The sequence below is a fragment of the Poecilia latipinna genome, unplaced genomic scaffold (assembly GCF_001443285.1).
Source record: "Poecilia latipinna isolate Pla-1442-1.1 unplaced genomic scaffold, P_latipinna-1.0 Scaffold493, whole genome shotgun sequence".
Taxonomy (NCBI): Eukaryota; Metazoa; Chordata; class Actinopteri; order Cyprinodontiformes; family Poeciliidae; genus Poecilia; species Poecilia latipinna.
Window position 1 is genome coordinate 173,367 of NW_015113109.1, and position 13,784 is coordinate 187,150.

Genomic DNA, 13,784 nt, shown 5'->3' on the forward strand with positions numbered 1-13,784 from the left:
TGATTGTTATTAATATTGTCATTGCAGTATTCAGTAATAGTATCACCAGTCATTTTGATGAAAATAACATCATGAGATTTTTTTTTTAAATAATTGTACTAAAATTAAAGTAGGAAGTTCTACATCATATGTGTCAGACTCAAGACTGAACTCTAGAGGGCCACATAAATAAAACCTTCAAGATAGCAGTTATGTGCTTAAATATTATTTTATTAATCTAACCAAAGCAGTTTTTACTAAATACTGTCAAATTACACAAATGAGAAAACATGTTCAATATTATTCAATTTAAAGAAGACCTCATTAAATGCAGAGACAGCTATTTATCAGTATTGTAACAGTGTGTTAATGGGTTGTTTAATCATTCTACCAGAAACCTTTCAGGACATTTGTGATCTTGATGTAGCCCAAAATGAAAATGAGAGTCACAACTTTGGTCTACATTTTCAGGGTGAGATTAACCTATCCTTATTTTTTTTTTTTTTAATAATTTACTTTTAGACTTTTTGTTTGCAATCTATTTAAAACATCAAACATTACTTCCTCTTGGTAAAATGTACCAAAAATACTAATAATAGTTAACTAGAATAATCACTTGAAGCATGAAATATGATGGAACCAGGAAAAACTTTACCATAGCTGTGATTTTAGACTGCGTCTTTTATTCAGATCTTAGTCTATAATAAAGCTTATTACAGTTTCAAACCGTGTTTTTTGATGTTCTTATTTAATATGATTGTGAACGCTGTTTGCTGAATGCAGTCAGACTAGGGGGCGGATGTTACACGCCCACACACGGAGGAAGGCTTTAGTGGGTGTGTGTCGTCTTTTCCTCTCATTCAGTGCGACGTTTTATTTAAGTTGAAAGATGGCGGCGGTGCATCTCAGGATCGGGGATCTAGTGTGGTGAGATGACCTTTAAACACCATTACGCGCTCCTTTTTCTGCTCAAACTGCATAGTATGCTGTTGTGGCTGCTAATTTATAAGAAGGTCCGGTTTTGGTTGTGTTAACAGGAATTACCACAGCGGAGAAGCTTAGTTGGTGTTCAACCCAAACAAGTTGCTAACCAAGCAGAGCTAGTTATGCTCACTCCCTGTTAGCGGAACAACTACTGGAACAGGGTGTAAAGCTCGCAGAGTTACTTTATCCGGTCACAACGTGTCGTTTTGTCCCCCAGAACCGTGAACTGCTGGTTGAATCTGTAAAGCTTCGACTATGAGTTTCTTCTTGTTGACATGTTGTGCTAGTTGTGCTAGCATCATAGCTAGTAGCGGATGTCGTTAGATCCTGCGCCTGCTCCGTTTCCGTGTTATTAACTTAGCACGAGCTCTTGTTTTATTTACATGGACCTCTTTGTGTAAAATGGCTTTCAGGCAGTAAAGCAGAAAACGGCGTAAAGCGCCACAGACACTTTCCTCTCGTTTGGATAAAACCTAGCAAGCAGCCAGAGTGGATCACGTGCTACCGAAGATATGACAACATTGACTGCTGTTTACTCCCTTCAGTTCTTCGAGTTCCTTCAATTCAGCGCCTGGGGAAACTGGTTTCGTTTAGCGGGGAAAGTTAGGTGTTAATATTAGGCGGACTCTCAATTTCAACAAAAAGTAAAGCAGCTGTGCAGGTATTTGAATAAGCCAAACCCGTGAAGCGGCAGTTAAAGCAGACATGGCCTTGTGAAAGAGTCAGACTTTGACCAGACTTCTGCAAACACATTTTCTAGTTTCTAGTGGGGCAGAAACACCAGACCCACCCAGACCGTGGATCAGCACTTGCACGAACACATTCATTTACAGTTAGCTCTTAAAACTCTTAGAAGTCTCTTGACTGTACAACCTTAAACCATGGAGTATCTGAAAATAAATATAGGGATGTTACCCAAAAATTCATAAGCATGACAAAAATATCATGATATGGTGACTGTAAATGGCCTGTACTTACAGTCACCATATCAGTAAAGTGCTTTATTACGCCAGAGAATCCTAAAATGCTTTGCACTACACTGACATTGTGGCAGCTACCACTGGCCCTCCGACCTCCGCCAGCTGGCAAGGTGGGTGAAATGTCTTGCCCAGGGACAGGATGACTGAGCTTGGGTTCAAACTGGCAACCCACCGGTTATAGATTGGGCACCTACTACTGTTGCCTCAAAGTGAAAGCCCATTTCACTTCTTTCTAAATTCTCTTTCACTTCTTTCTTGTGTAATAACACAAGAACATGAAAACAAACGTATGATTGCGTTTTCACACTGCTTCTAGATGAGCACTACCATCTCATTTACATAACAAATTTAGCTGGACGATAAATTGTCCCAGAAATTGTTGTGATAAACGATAATATTGTAACTTTGAGACAATTTTCAATTACTGCAACAATAATGGCATGTTAATGCAAATACACCTTCTCAAAGATGAAAATAAAACCCATTTAATTTCAAAAGAACATCTAGCAGTGAAACTGGAAAACATTTTAAATATACAAAGTCAATAAAACAACCCAAATAATAACTTAACTGGATCATAAAGTCTCTGTAAACAAAGTTGCTTTTCTAAAAATATCACTCATTCAGCTTTGACAGGGAAATGAGGAGCATTGTTGTGATGATGTGTTGAAGGCAGAGTGTCGCAAAGAGTTTTAGCTTCTTAAAGAGACAGACAGAAAAAAAAAATATATATTTTTTTCCTTCAACATAATAGATGACTTATTTTGTGAGGTTCTGTATTTGCTATCGACCTAAAGCACAAGGATGGTAACAGTACTAAATGATTAGTTCATCTAATAAGCTAATAATTCATGGATACTGTGACAGAATCATGTTTGGGCCTCTGAAACCTTTCCATATCCCGACGGCAGTAATCAGCCTATGAAGCTAGCTGTAGAGCTGGTGCTTTCAGTGAAAGCCCATTTCACTTCTTTCTAAATTCTGGAACAATTAATCAGCTCTCTTTAAATGCTGAGAATCAGCCTGTAGAGTTTGTCTTGAATTGGTTAAAGTAAAAAAACAAAACAAAAAAACTCTTTACAAAAGAAAACCAAGGGAAAGTTTTGGGGTGGTCTAGTCAAAATCTGGACTTAAATCTCCTTCAAGTCATGTCTGCACATTATTAGTTAACGGTCACCCCACTGTTATTAGCTCAGTGACTTTCAACATTTCAGACAAAAACAATTACTGGCCAAAATGAGAATCGGCAGGTCAGGGTTTTTAAAGATTGGTAATCTGCAGTCGACCATTAAAGTGCAATCGGTGCACAGCTAACACAAACTTAAACAAATTGTTCATGTTAAAACCCCTCAACACTGATGTGTGTAAGCTGAGCTTATTACCAGTTATCACAAACACTTATGGCCAATTATTGCTGTCAAATGTGACCCATCCAGCTTATGTTTAGTCAGATCATCTTAAGGTTTGTTTGATGGCCTGACACATTTTTACTCTTAGAAAAACTAAAGGAAAAAGAAACTAAAAATAGTTGGCTGCTAGTGGAGCTTGGGGACGACAACAAAGTGTAGATTTTTCAGTTGTATTGCTGTAACAATGCTAATTATGCAGTTAATGACTTTCTTGGTTCCTCAAAAGAGTCTAGTTTATCAGAGTTTAGTAAATCCCTCTGCTAAGGAGAGATTAAGCTTCAAGTGTTGAGTTTAAGGAGTAAGTATCCAGCACTTTGTACAATCTGAGCCCAGGGCCTGCAGCAGCTTATCTAGAAATTTGTTTTAATGTTTGAAACATTTGAACTCCACAGAGAATATTTCCACTAATGTCTGTTGTTGTTATTTCAGGGGCAAGCTGGGCCGTTACCCCCCATGGCCAGGGAAGGTGAGGGACAACTCCTCCACATTACCTTCACACTAGTGCTGCAACACCATTCACTGCTTACTGAGACGTATTCCTGTGTGTTTCAGATAGTGAGTCCCCCCAAGGACCTGAAAAAGCCCCGGGGCAAAAAATGCCACTTTGTGAAATTCTTTGGAACTGAAGACCAGTAAGTAGGAGGACCTGCTCTGGTTTCCACATGCTTTACGTTTTCTGCCAGATGTGCTACAGTAGCTCTTGTCTCTCTGACCAGCGCCTGGATCAAAGTGGAACAGCTGAAGCCCTACCACCCCCACAAAGAGGAGATGATCAAGATTAATAAAGGGAAGCGTTTCCAGCAGGCTGTTGATGCCGTGGAGGACTACCTGAAGAAAGCCAAAGGAAAGGAGCAGGTAGGGGAGGGGGGGGGCGGACCCTGGTAATCATAGCATCTTAATTGTTTTGTTCTGACATTCAAAAGTACAACAGTCTTTCAAAAGTATCCACATCCCTTTAACTTTTCAGGATTTTCATATTACAATCACACACTTCAATATATTTTATTTGAATTTTATGTGATGGCACCGACCAGCGCAAACAGTGAAACTTGATGCTAACACATGGATGATCAGGGTTACCCCCAGAGGTCAGGGTGCCGAGGCAGTTCGTGTTTTTCTATCAAATTATATGCTAACATTTTAACACAAACCATGGATCTAGAATTTTACCATTTTTGAGGTTGACAGTTTTGTTAAATTTGATTTAAACTTTTCAGCATGGATGATTTTAATTAACATTTAAATTTAAGGCTACTAGGGGGATTCTAGAGTAGATAATATTACCTCTGTAAAGATGCTAATAAGGTAAAAGACTGTTTCAAAGAGATAAAATATAAAACCCCTTTTTCTTCCTTCCTTCCATCTCCTAGATTTTACTTGACAATAAATTGTACCATAAAATGTGATAAATCATAATATTGTCATTCCAAGATCGTTTTCAAGTAATGTATTGATGTTGGCATAATATTGCACATTTGCCCTCTAAAAGACCAATAAACTTTAATATTATAAAAAGGAAAAAAAAAAAGTAAACATTCAACACTGGAACTGGAAGATATTTTAAATATCCAAAACATTTTGTCATTTTGTCACTGACATGAGTTATTTCAGAAAGGGGAAAGTTTTTCAAGACACTTTCGCAGTAGTAACTAAGATGTTACAACACTTCACTGTTTTGCTGGACTATGTCGCCGTAGCAACTGTAATTTAAAACTAATAGCCTTCTCAGACCTTCAGAGGTGTTTGGAAGCTGACAGTGATGGTGTGTGTTTTTGGCAGAACTCTGAGGGCAAAGGTGACTCTAAAGGAAAAAAAGCCTCCAACAAGCCACTGAAAATTCTAGAGGAGGACGACGAGGACCTCAGTGCACTGAAGGACCCTTCCGAAAAGGTCAGTGGTGCCCCAGAAGGCTGACAGTGTCGAGTGAAGAAAATGCTTTATGCATAAAAGCTATGGTCTTACAGAAAAAGTGAAATGGTGAAAATAAACCTTTATTTTACAGCTATGGTCCATTTTTTGTTTTCTTAAATTCAGATTTTTTTGTCTAGTTTCAGTATAACATACTTAATAATTCTAAAATGATTGTCTCTGTCATTGTTGGGCGTGGCTGATCGTCCATGACATGTTTTCATAGTTTTATTAAGAGAACATATCGATGTGAAGTCGTCCTTCCACCACTGCTGCTTTCATGTGGCTCAGAAAACCTGTGAAAATATCTCAGAAACAATCAGAGCCAAGAGGCGGGACTCAGTGCTGTCAATCAGTCTCCATTTGGTGCTGCTCATCATCTACCCCTGTTGCTCTCTGCTACGCTACAGCAATTGATAGCAGGTGCTGTCGTGAATGCTAAAGCTAGTTAGCTTTGCCACCAATGGCAGTGGAAAAAATAGTTTTCCTGAAATGGTGAATTATTTTTCTGCTGTTAAAACATTTAGCAGTGAATACATGAGGTTGATTGACAGTGCTAAGACCCTCCTCTTGTCTCTGGTTGTTTTTGGTTGGGAGTTGTACATTTTTGTAGACGATGATGGCATCTCAGGGAGCTCAATCTTTTCACAATCATCTGTCTCATACCGTCCTGTCACAACATGGTGACGGTTTTAACAAATATGCCAAAAAAATAACCTGATTTTGTAAGTTACATCCTGCAGCTTTAAGCTTTGTAGCATCTGGTCTCCATGCTAGCCTCAGACCTGGTGTGTGCGCCGAGTTTAGAGTAGAGCAGCTTTTCTAGAGTCGTCCTCAAACCCAGATGAGTTCCCTGACGTCCTATTGGTTCTGGATGCCTTCCCTCCACACACTGACCTTCACCAACTTTCTGCTGCTGAACATTGCTCTCTAAAAAGAAAAAGAAAAAAAAATACACCCCTCTCCTCATCAGCTACGGACCATTACAGATTCCTCCTCTCCTTTGGTTTTAAAGGTGAACATGTGTCTTTTTCCTCTTTAAGGACTTAACTGACTCTGACCCCGAGCCGTCGGCTCTTGAGAGGCTGGGGGCCGGACCTGGTTCAGGATTCAAATGGGAAAGCAGTGTAGGTGAACCTCTCCCTGGCTCCCCCTGCTGTCAGCCTGCCCTGCTTGCTGTTTTTCTACCTGAGCTTCATCCTAACTTTGGCTTTAAATCACCAACGACTGCAGACCTTTCCCTTCTGACCTGTTTGGTGCTCACCTTTGACTGCTGATGCTGCTCGTTGGATGTGTGTGGGTGTGTGTGAGAGAGAGAGAGATTACAATGCGGTCGGTGAGTGACTGCAGAAGCAGAGCTTCAGGTTTGAGGTTGCCAATAAATGTGAAGTCCTGATTCGTTAAGTGGAGGTAAAGAGAACCAGGAAAGAGAAGGGTTGACCTCTCTGGATGTGTGTGTGTGTGATGAAATATGGAATAACTGCTGGAGTAGTAAATAAGTGGTTCACACAGACTGAACTACTAGTTAACTGAATACTTTTCTCAGTTGCTCCTGAGTTTATAGCAGACTCCACCCGCCTCCTCCTTTCTGCTCAGTCTGAATAAAAACAAGCATTTCCTCTGGAACATGTCGACACAAAGTCTTATCTTAGACTTCCTTCGGGGCTCCAGAAATCTAAATGTGCAGTTTAGCTTTTGACATTTGTTAAACCTACAACGTCTCTCCCCCAATCTACAGTTGCAAAGTGAAATAACGGTATAGTTCATAAAAGTGAAAAGAGTGAAAACTTTCAGAAAGTCTGTTTCATTGTGTACTTGTCAGCCAGCCATGTCTTATTTTGAATTGACGTCACATCTGAATCTCTCTCTGGAAGTGATTGTTTTCATTTTTGAATCTATTTCTAATATTTCATAAAAAAGGCTTGAGTAGTTTAATGAAAAATCTGCTGTGGTCCAATGTTTGTGTCTGATTACTTGTCAGAATAATCAATTACTAAAATAAAACAATCAAAACGAGTCGGCCAACCAGAGCCGGCCCAGGACCAAACGCTCCCAACGAGCTCCAATCCCCAACCAGCACACACACATACACAGATGGCATAAATCCGCTCCACATAAAACCAGTTAAGAACTGGAAGCCGCTTAGTGGAAAAGACCTGGAAGATATAACATTATGAGGCAGGGATGGCGACAGACAGACCATCAGCCTCACTCAGCAGGAGCAGAGCAAAGAAACAGGAAGTGCTGAAGCTGGAGGGACACGTGTTGTTCCAAACGTCTCCTGGCCCGGCCCGTGTTTTTACACACACCTTCAATCTCTCAGCTCTTGTTTGACGTTTTTCTGAATGGTTTGGAGAAGAAGTTGAGACAAACTGGGATCTAACCAAACCCCCACCTTGATTTGCTCTGGTTGAACGTTTTGAATCTGTGTTTTTTTTCCCCTCCCCGCTTGGTGTTTTCTCTGCTCTCACACACACACACACACACCGTCTTACTGAGCTCTTTGTCTTCCAGCCTGTCAAGGATGACCCACATTTCCATCACTTCCTGCTCAGTCAGTCTGAAAAGGTAAGAGGAAACAACACAGGCCACTTTACATCATTACCTATTTACTATGCCTTGAAAAAGCACTCACACCCCTTCAAGTTGAGTTCTTCTAGTGGGATTTGAATGAAGAAAACACAAAGATAAAGCAAAATGAAGCTTGTTTTTAAACATTTTTTCACAATAAGAATCCCAAAACTGTAGTGTACATTGGTGTTCAGCCCCTGATGCCATCCACACACACATTTGTAGTTCTACCAATACTCATTTTAGGAACTGCCATCATGCCTAACCCAGTCATTTTCGCTATCCCTACCCACACTTACTCTATTTCTAACCTTAACCAAAACTTCATTCATACCATATCTTTAAATCTAACCTTTGACCCTAAACAATGGAGACCCCTGTATTAGGTCTGTATTAGGTTTTGGTTCCCATATGGCTAATTGGTCTTCAGAAAGTTAGTAAATACGACAGAAATGGTCTGAAGAAGAATAGTTAACAAAGCACACACACACACACACACACACACCTACCTATGATGTGTCCCTGGTCCACCACACTTACACTGGATGTCCCGTCAGCTGTTAGCTTCAGACTGTTCTCATCAAAGACTCATGCAGAATCCCTGCTTCTTCCAGACTAAATCCATAGAAAAATCAATAAATAAAACAGTAAACCTCATAAATACAGAGTGGATGATGATGTACATATCTTTAGCTGTTTTATGTGAAGCATGACTCGTTTTGATAACCCAGTTGTGAATTTGACGTTCCAGCTTAGCATTATCTGAGTGTGTACTGATCCTTGTATTTTTCTCTACAGCCAGCCTCATCGATGGAACCGATTAGTAAGCGGCTGAAAATCATCGAGGAGGTAAAGGAAGCCGTAAATTAAAAAAAAAAAAAAAAAAAACCCTCAGTCTTCACTGTGACATTAACAGGGACTTTTTTTTCTGAAGGTCACAGGTTCAACTTCTATCCAAGCAGCAGACAGCACAGCTATTAATGGCAGTATCACACCCACAGATAAAAGGTACTGTGGCAATCTAGAAGCCAAATGAAAACTTTGATTTGGAAACTGCTGATATATTTTTTTTTAATCCATAAAGTTGACTTTTTGCATTCTGGCCCATCCCCCTGCAGGATAGGCTTCCTGGGTCTAGGACTCATGGGTAGTGGCATCGTTTCCAACTTATTGAAAATGGGCCATGTTGTCACTGTGTGGAATCGCACTGCAGAAAAGGTAGTGTCATGAAACGGTTGGTGAAAGCTTCAAAAGCCGGTCAAACTGATTCTAATGTTTTCAGAACGTCGATAAGTTGATCTATGCATCAGCTCTTCAACGACATTCAGAACCTAAATGTTGTAGTAATATCTGCTGCTGCTGATGGTCCACAGTGAAACCTGTTAAACATGGGCTGAGAGGCCACTCTGCAAGGAAAAGGACATAACTCTAAAAACGACAGAAAAAGCCAGATTATAGTTTGTAGATAAACTCTGGAAACCTTTCCTCTGGTCTGATGAAACTAAAATTGCAGGTTATTGATTAGAGTTCTCTGATGTTGCATATTTTATACGGATTGGTGCAGGGCTACTATCACAGAAACAGATACTTTTTATTATTTGAGTTTGATGTATCATCAAACATCTGACATTTAAATGTTTTATATGGGTCTACAAAATACTTCATTATTCACATAAACAGAAATGATAGAAAAACAAAACTAATTTTTGCACATGTTTTTCCAAAATCTTAACTGAGGTAAAGTTGAGAAACAAAAAAAAAATGTCGAGTGAATCTGAAACTTAAGTATCAATCTTACCAAGCTAGTATTGATCCAATAATGGTACGACTCTGTATCGATATTATCAATATTTTGGACTGATACGCCCACCTCTGGTAACAATCATTGAACTTTTGAAAGAAAAGGATGAGTCAGTGTGTGGGTGTTTTGCTGCAGGACTGATTGGGATGTTGAGAATATATCGATTCAGCATGTCAGGAGGAATGGGCCAAAATTACAACAAAACAAATTACTGTGAGAATCTTGAGGGGGAAAAAAATCAAAAATATTTGACCCAAGTCATTCACTGTAAAAGGCAATTCTACAAATACTGAGGAGACTAATGGAAACTTTGAAGAAATATTAAAATTCTCTAAAAACATATATTTGAAGTGTAAATGGGAATAAACTTAGAACTATCTGATCTAAAACAGGAAAGGTTTTATCTTGATGTCTGAATGCGGAAATAAAGGTTGTCTGTTTATGCATGTTAATGTTTAACATAAATATTCTAAGACGCCTTTGGAAACCATGCCAGTGAGTCTGATGTCTGCTCTGCTGTGTTTCAGTGTGACCTGTTCATCCAGGAGGGGGCCAGGTTAGGCCGGACCCCTGCAGAGGTGGCCTCCATGTGTGACATTACGTTCTCATGTGTGTCTGACCCCAAGGCTGCCCGGGACGTGAGTATCTCACTCATTTCAGAGTAGTTGAACTCTAACATGCTCAAATAACTTCCTGGAAATGACTGCTGTGGAAGCTGGTCAGAGCAGGATGTTGATTTAAAGCTGCAGTACGTAACTTTTACAGAAATCAGTGTTTTACAGATTTGTTAAAACCATCATCATGTTAGGACAATATAACATGGGACAGATAATCTGTGAAAGAAGCCCTGAGCTGATATTGCTGTCTGAAAAAATGCACCACTCCGGGTCAAAAACAACCAATCGGAGACAGGAGGCGGGTCTTAGTGCTGTCAATCACCTCATGTACATGCTTCTCTATGTGCTAATGGCAGAGAAACAACTTACCGTTCTAGGAAAACCGTCTAACTAGCCTTAGCACTCATCACTGACTCTGTTGTGGAAACTATATGTAATGTAGGAGGGGGCAGAGAGTGAGTGGCGGATATAAGAGGGTGATTAACAGCACTAAGACCCTCCTTATAGCTCTGATTGGTTGTTTCTGACAGAGCCTTGTGTTTGTTCAGATGACAGCAGGTCCATAGGTAAGGCAGAGGAGCTACTGTAACAACATGGTGATAGTTTTAACTAATATGTAAAATGTATGTTACATATTGCTGCTTTAAAGTCAGCAATGATTTACAACAGTGTTTTTCAAACAGGGCCCAAAGAAAGCAGGAGGGAATCAATGTAAAAAAAATAATAATAATTTTCTTTGCTAAAAATCAAATCTGTTTTTCAATCGTTATAACATATAAATTAAATTATGTATTTGAAGGTATGTATGTATATAAATGTTATGTAACATGCTCAGCTTTCTGATTCAAGCTGCTTTGCTCCTGAAGCTACCATAACTAGGGCAAAATAGAATTTTTTTTTTCTTATCTACCCCCCCCCCCCCACAAGATAAAAAAAAAAAAAAAAAAAAAATCACTAATACCTCCTAGCTGACTAAAATCAGAAGGTATGGAGCAGCATTTATGCTACACATAATAAATATTAAGTAAAAGTGAGAGAGAAACATTCTAAAAATTGATATTTCTTTAGTATTCTTGTCAAAGAGGGTCTCTAACCAGAAACTAAAACTCTTTCCCTAAAGTTTGTGAACTCATGACTTTCCATCCCTTAATGTGTGATCCTGGCTCTTCTGCTGGGCTGTGATTGTTGCAGTTGGTGTTGGGACCCAGTGGAGTTCTCCAGGGAATCAGGCCAGGGAAATGCTACATAGAGATGTCCACTGTAGATCCAGAGACCATCACAGAGCTCTCCCAGGTAACCCAGCAACCAGGCCGTACTGTCCATCTGGAACGCTGGAAGCAGCTGTTGTCTCCGTAACGATGCGTTCACTGTTTCTGTGCGTTGGAACGTCAGGTGATCACGTCACGGGGCGGCCGCTTCTTGGAGGCTCCGGTGGCAGGAAGCCAGCAGCTCTCCAACGATGGGATGCTGGTTATCCTGGCAGCTGGAGACAGAACGGTTTATGAGGACTGCAGCAGCTGTTTCCAGGCCATGGGCAAGACCTCGTTCTTCCTCGGTACGTAGGCTGCACTGGACAGGTGTCCTGCACCAAGCTAACATCCAACCCTACCAGGTATTATTGGCAGCTAAATAACAAAACCACAATCTAGCTCATCTCTGGAAGATATGGTGATGTGTTGATTAGCAACATAAAAGGAAAAGGAAAGACTGAAAATGCTGTGAAGGGTGGCAAAACATCACTAACCTGGGTCAGATCAAACTGTTTCCAGGGGTTGGATGAAAAAAACAAACACAAAAAAATATCATTTAAAATCATGAATCATTTTCCTCTCACTTGACAAGTAGGCACTACTTTATTTTCATCTGTCACATAAAACCCCAGAACTCTTCATAAATGTGGTTGTGCGGTGACAAAATGTCAAATAAAAGGTCCAAAAGGTGTGTGGAACCCTGCAGTGCAGGTTCTCCTGTTCGTCCTGCGGTGTGTGAGGTCAGACCGTGTGGCTCTGCGTCTCCAGGTGAAGCAGGAAACGCAGCGAGGATGATGCTCATCCTCAACATGGTCCAGGGCAGTTTCATGGCCACCATCGCGGAGGGGCTCACCCTGGCTCAGGCCACCGGCCAATCACAGCAGACCTTCCTGGACATCCTGTGCCAGGGCCAGATGGCGAGCACCTTTGTGGACCAGAAGTGTCAGAGTGAGTCTTTCATCTGACTGACAGCTGGAATGTCTTTTTTATTTTTTTAGTCTTAAACTCTGCTGTAAGAACTTGAACATTGTAAAGCAGGTGTGATGTTCAGACAAGCACAGCACAACAGTGTTTCTGTTCCTTCTAGATATTCTGCAAGGCAACTTTAAACCAGACTACTATTTGAAACACATTCAGAAGGACCTGAGGCTCGCCATCTCCATGGGCGACATGGCCAACCATCCAACCCCGATGGCTGCAGCAGCCAATGAGGTACTGCTGAGTCTCTCAATTAGGATGGCGTTGAAAAGTGAATTTAAGTCTCTACTTCTTTTCAAAACGTTAAATTCATGATGTATGTAGGTTCATTCCAAACAGTGGCTTTTTTCCTTGCAGGTTAGTTCATGTTATTTTGATAATTGGGACTAAAATGAAATGTAAAAATGAGAATATTGAAAAGTAAAGGCTGATCTCCATGCAGAAGTTCATGCAACATCTGGGTGCAGATTGTTCAGCACACAGTCACATTTCTGCTTTTCAAATGAAGAATCGTTTCTGGAGGTCCAGCTCCGATATAATGTTAAAGTTTTCAGCAAAGTGACCTTTGGGCTTTTATCTCCTTTACAGTGTCGAGAAGAAAGTACTGGATGTTTCACCAGTTTAATTCTTTTTCAAATAAAATAAATGAAACACCTGCACCACCGAGCATGTCAGTGCTATTCATTATGATATCAGCCTGATAAAAATGACGTCATAATTTAACGTCGGGCTGATGATTATATAACAATAATTATGTGCCCCTATATATTTTTTCCCCCAAAAAAAGCAAAGTTTTGATGAAAATAATCGATTTTTAAAACTAATAAAAGGCTAAAACATCAAAGGGAGTGGATACTTTTTCTAGGCATTGTAAGCTAGAACAATCCAAATGAACAGAAGTAAACACATGATATAAATCACCGTCTGGAATAACTTTATAGGAGTTTCAGTTTTTGAACTGATTTAGTCTAAGTTTCTTCTAATTTTTGTATTTACACTTTACATATATATTTGCTTGTCTAAAATGGTGACTCCTTGGGGATGAAATGTTGACTTGAGTATTTGTTTGTGGTCGTGCTTCACCGTTTCTCTGTTCCGCCTGCAGGTGTACAAGAGGGCTAAAGCACTGGACCAGTCAGACAACGACATTTCTGCCGTCTACAGAGCCTACATTCACTAGAGTGAGAGCTGACCCATCCTCTGGACCACGCAGTCTTTAATCATTTATCTCTTCTTTGTCATCTAATGAGTTTTTATTAGAAATTCTAGTGGTTTTATTTGGTTTTGCCCCAGTGCCAGCCCACATC

The 13,784-nt window shown here is 40.1% G+C and overlaps 1 protein-coding gene across 3 annotated transcripts; it reads left to right on the plus strand.

Annotated features, from left to right (window-relative positions):
* The first annotated feature begins 818 nt into the window (after positions 1 to 818).
* On the plus strand, positions 819 to 13,784 carry glyr1 (glyoxylate reductase 1 homolog (Arabidopsis)). Of its 3 annotated transcripts, XM_015040031.1 has the most exons (16): positions 819 to 906; positions 3,782 to 3,818; positions 3,905 to 3,984; positions 4,069 to 4,207; positions 5,132 to 5,242; positions 6,304 to 6,387; positions 7,775 to 7,828; positions 8,630 to 8,680; positions 8,766 to 8,839; positions 8,950 to 9,049; positions 10,160 to 10,270; positions 11,441 to 11,542; positions 11,642 to 11,804; positions 12,268 to 12,447; positions 12,587 to 12,711; positions 13,583 to 13,784. In XM_015040031.1, exons 1-16 carry the CDS (start codon positions 869 to 871, stop codon positions 13,655 to 13,657), a joined length of 1,524 nt encoding a protein of 507 aa, XP_014895517.1. In that variant the 5' UTR covers positions 819 to 868; the 3' UTR covers positions 13,658 to 13,784. The 3 variants fall into 3 exon arrangements, with proteins under 3 accessions (XP_014895517.1, XP_014895518.1, XP_014895520.1); XM_015040032.1 differs by lacking the exon at positions 6,304 to 6,387 and having other exon boundaries at positions 820 to 906; XM_015040034.1 differs by lacking the exons at positions 6,304 to 6,387; positions 7,775 to 7,828 and having other exon boundaries at positions 820 to 906.

What these genes read in the sequence shown, in the direction of transcription:
- glyr1 (XM_015040031.1), top strand. Translation starts at nt 869, where the DNA reads ATGGCGGCGGTGCATCTCAGGATCGGGGATCTAGTGTG. An exon ending in ACCCCAAGGCTGCCCGGGAC is followed by an intron (nt 10,271 to 11,440) that starts GTGAGTATCTCA and finishes TGATTGTTGCAG; the next exon opens with TTGGTGTTGGGACCCAGTGG. An exon ending in CCATCACAGAGCTCTCCCAG is followed by an intron (nt 11,543 to 11,641) that starts GTAACCCAGCAA and finishes TTGGAACGTCAG; the next exon opens with GTGATCACGTCACGGGGCGG.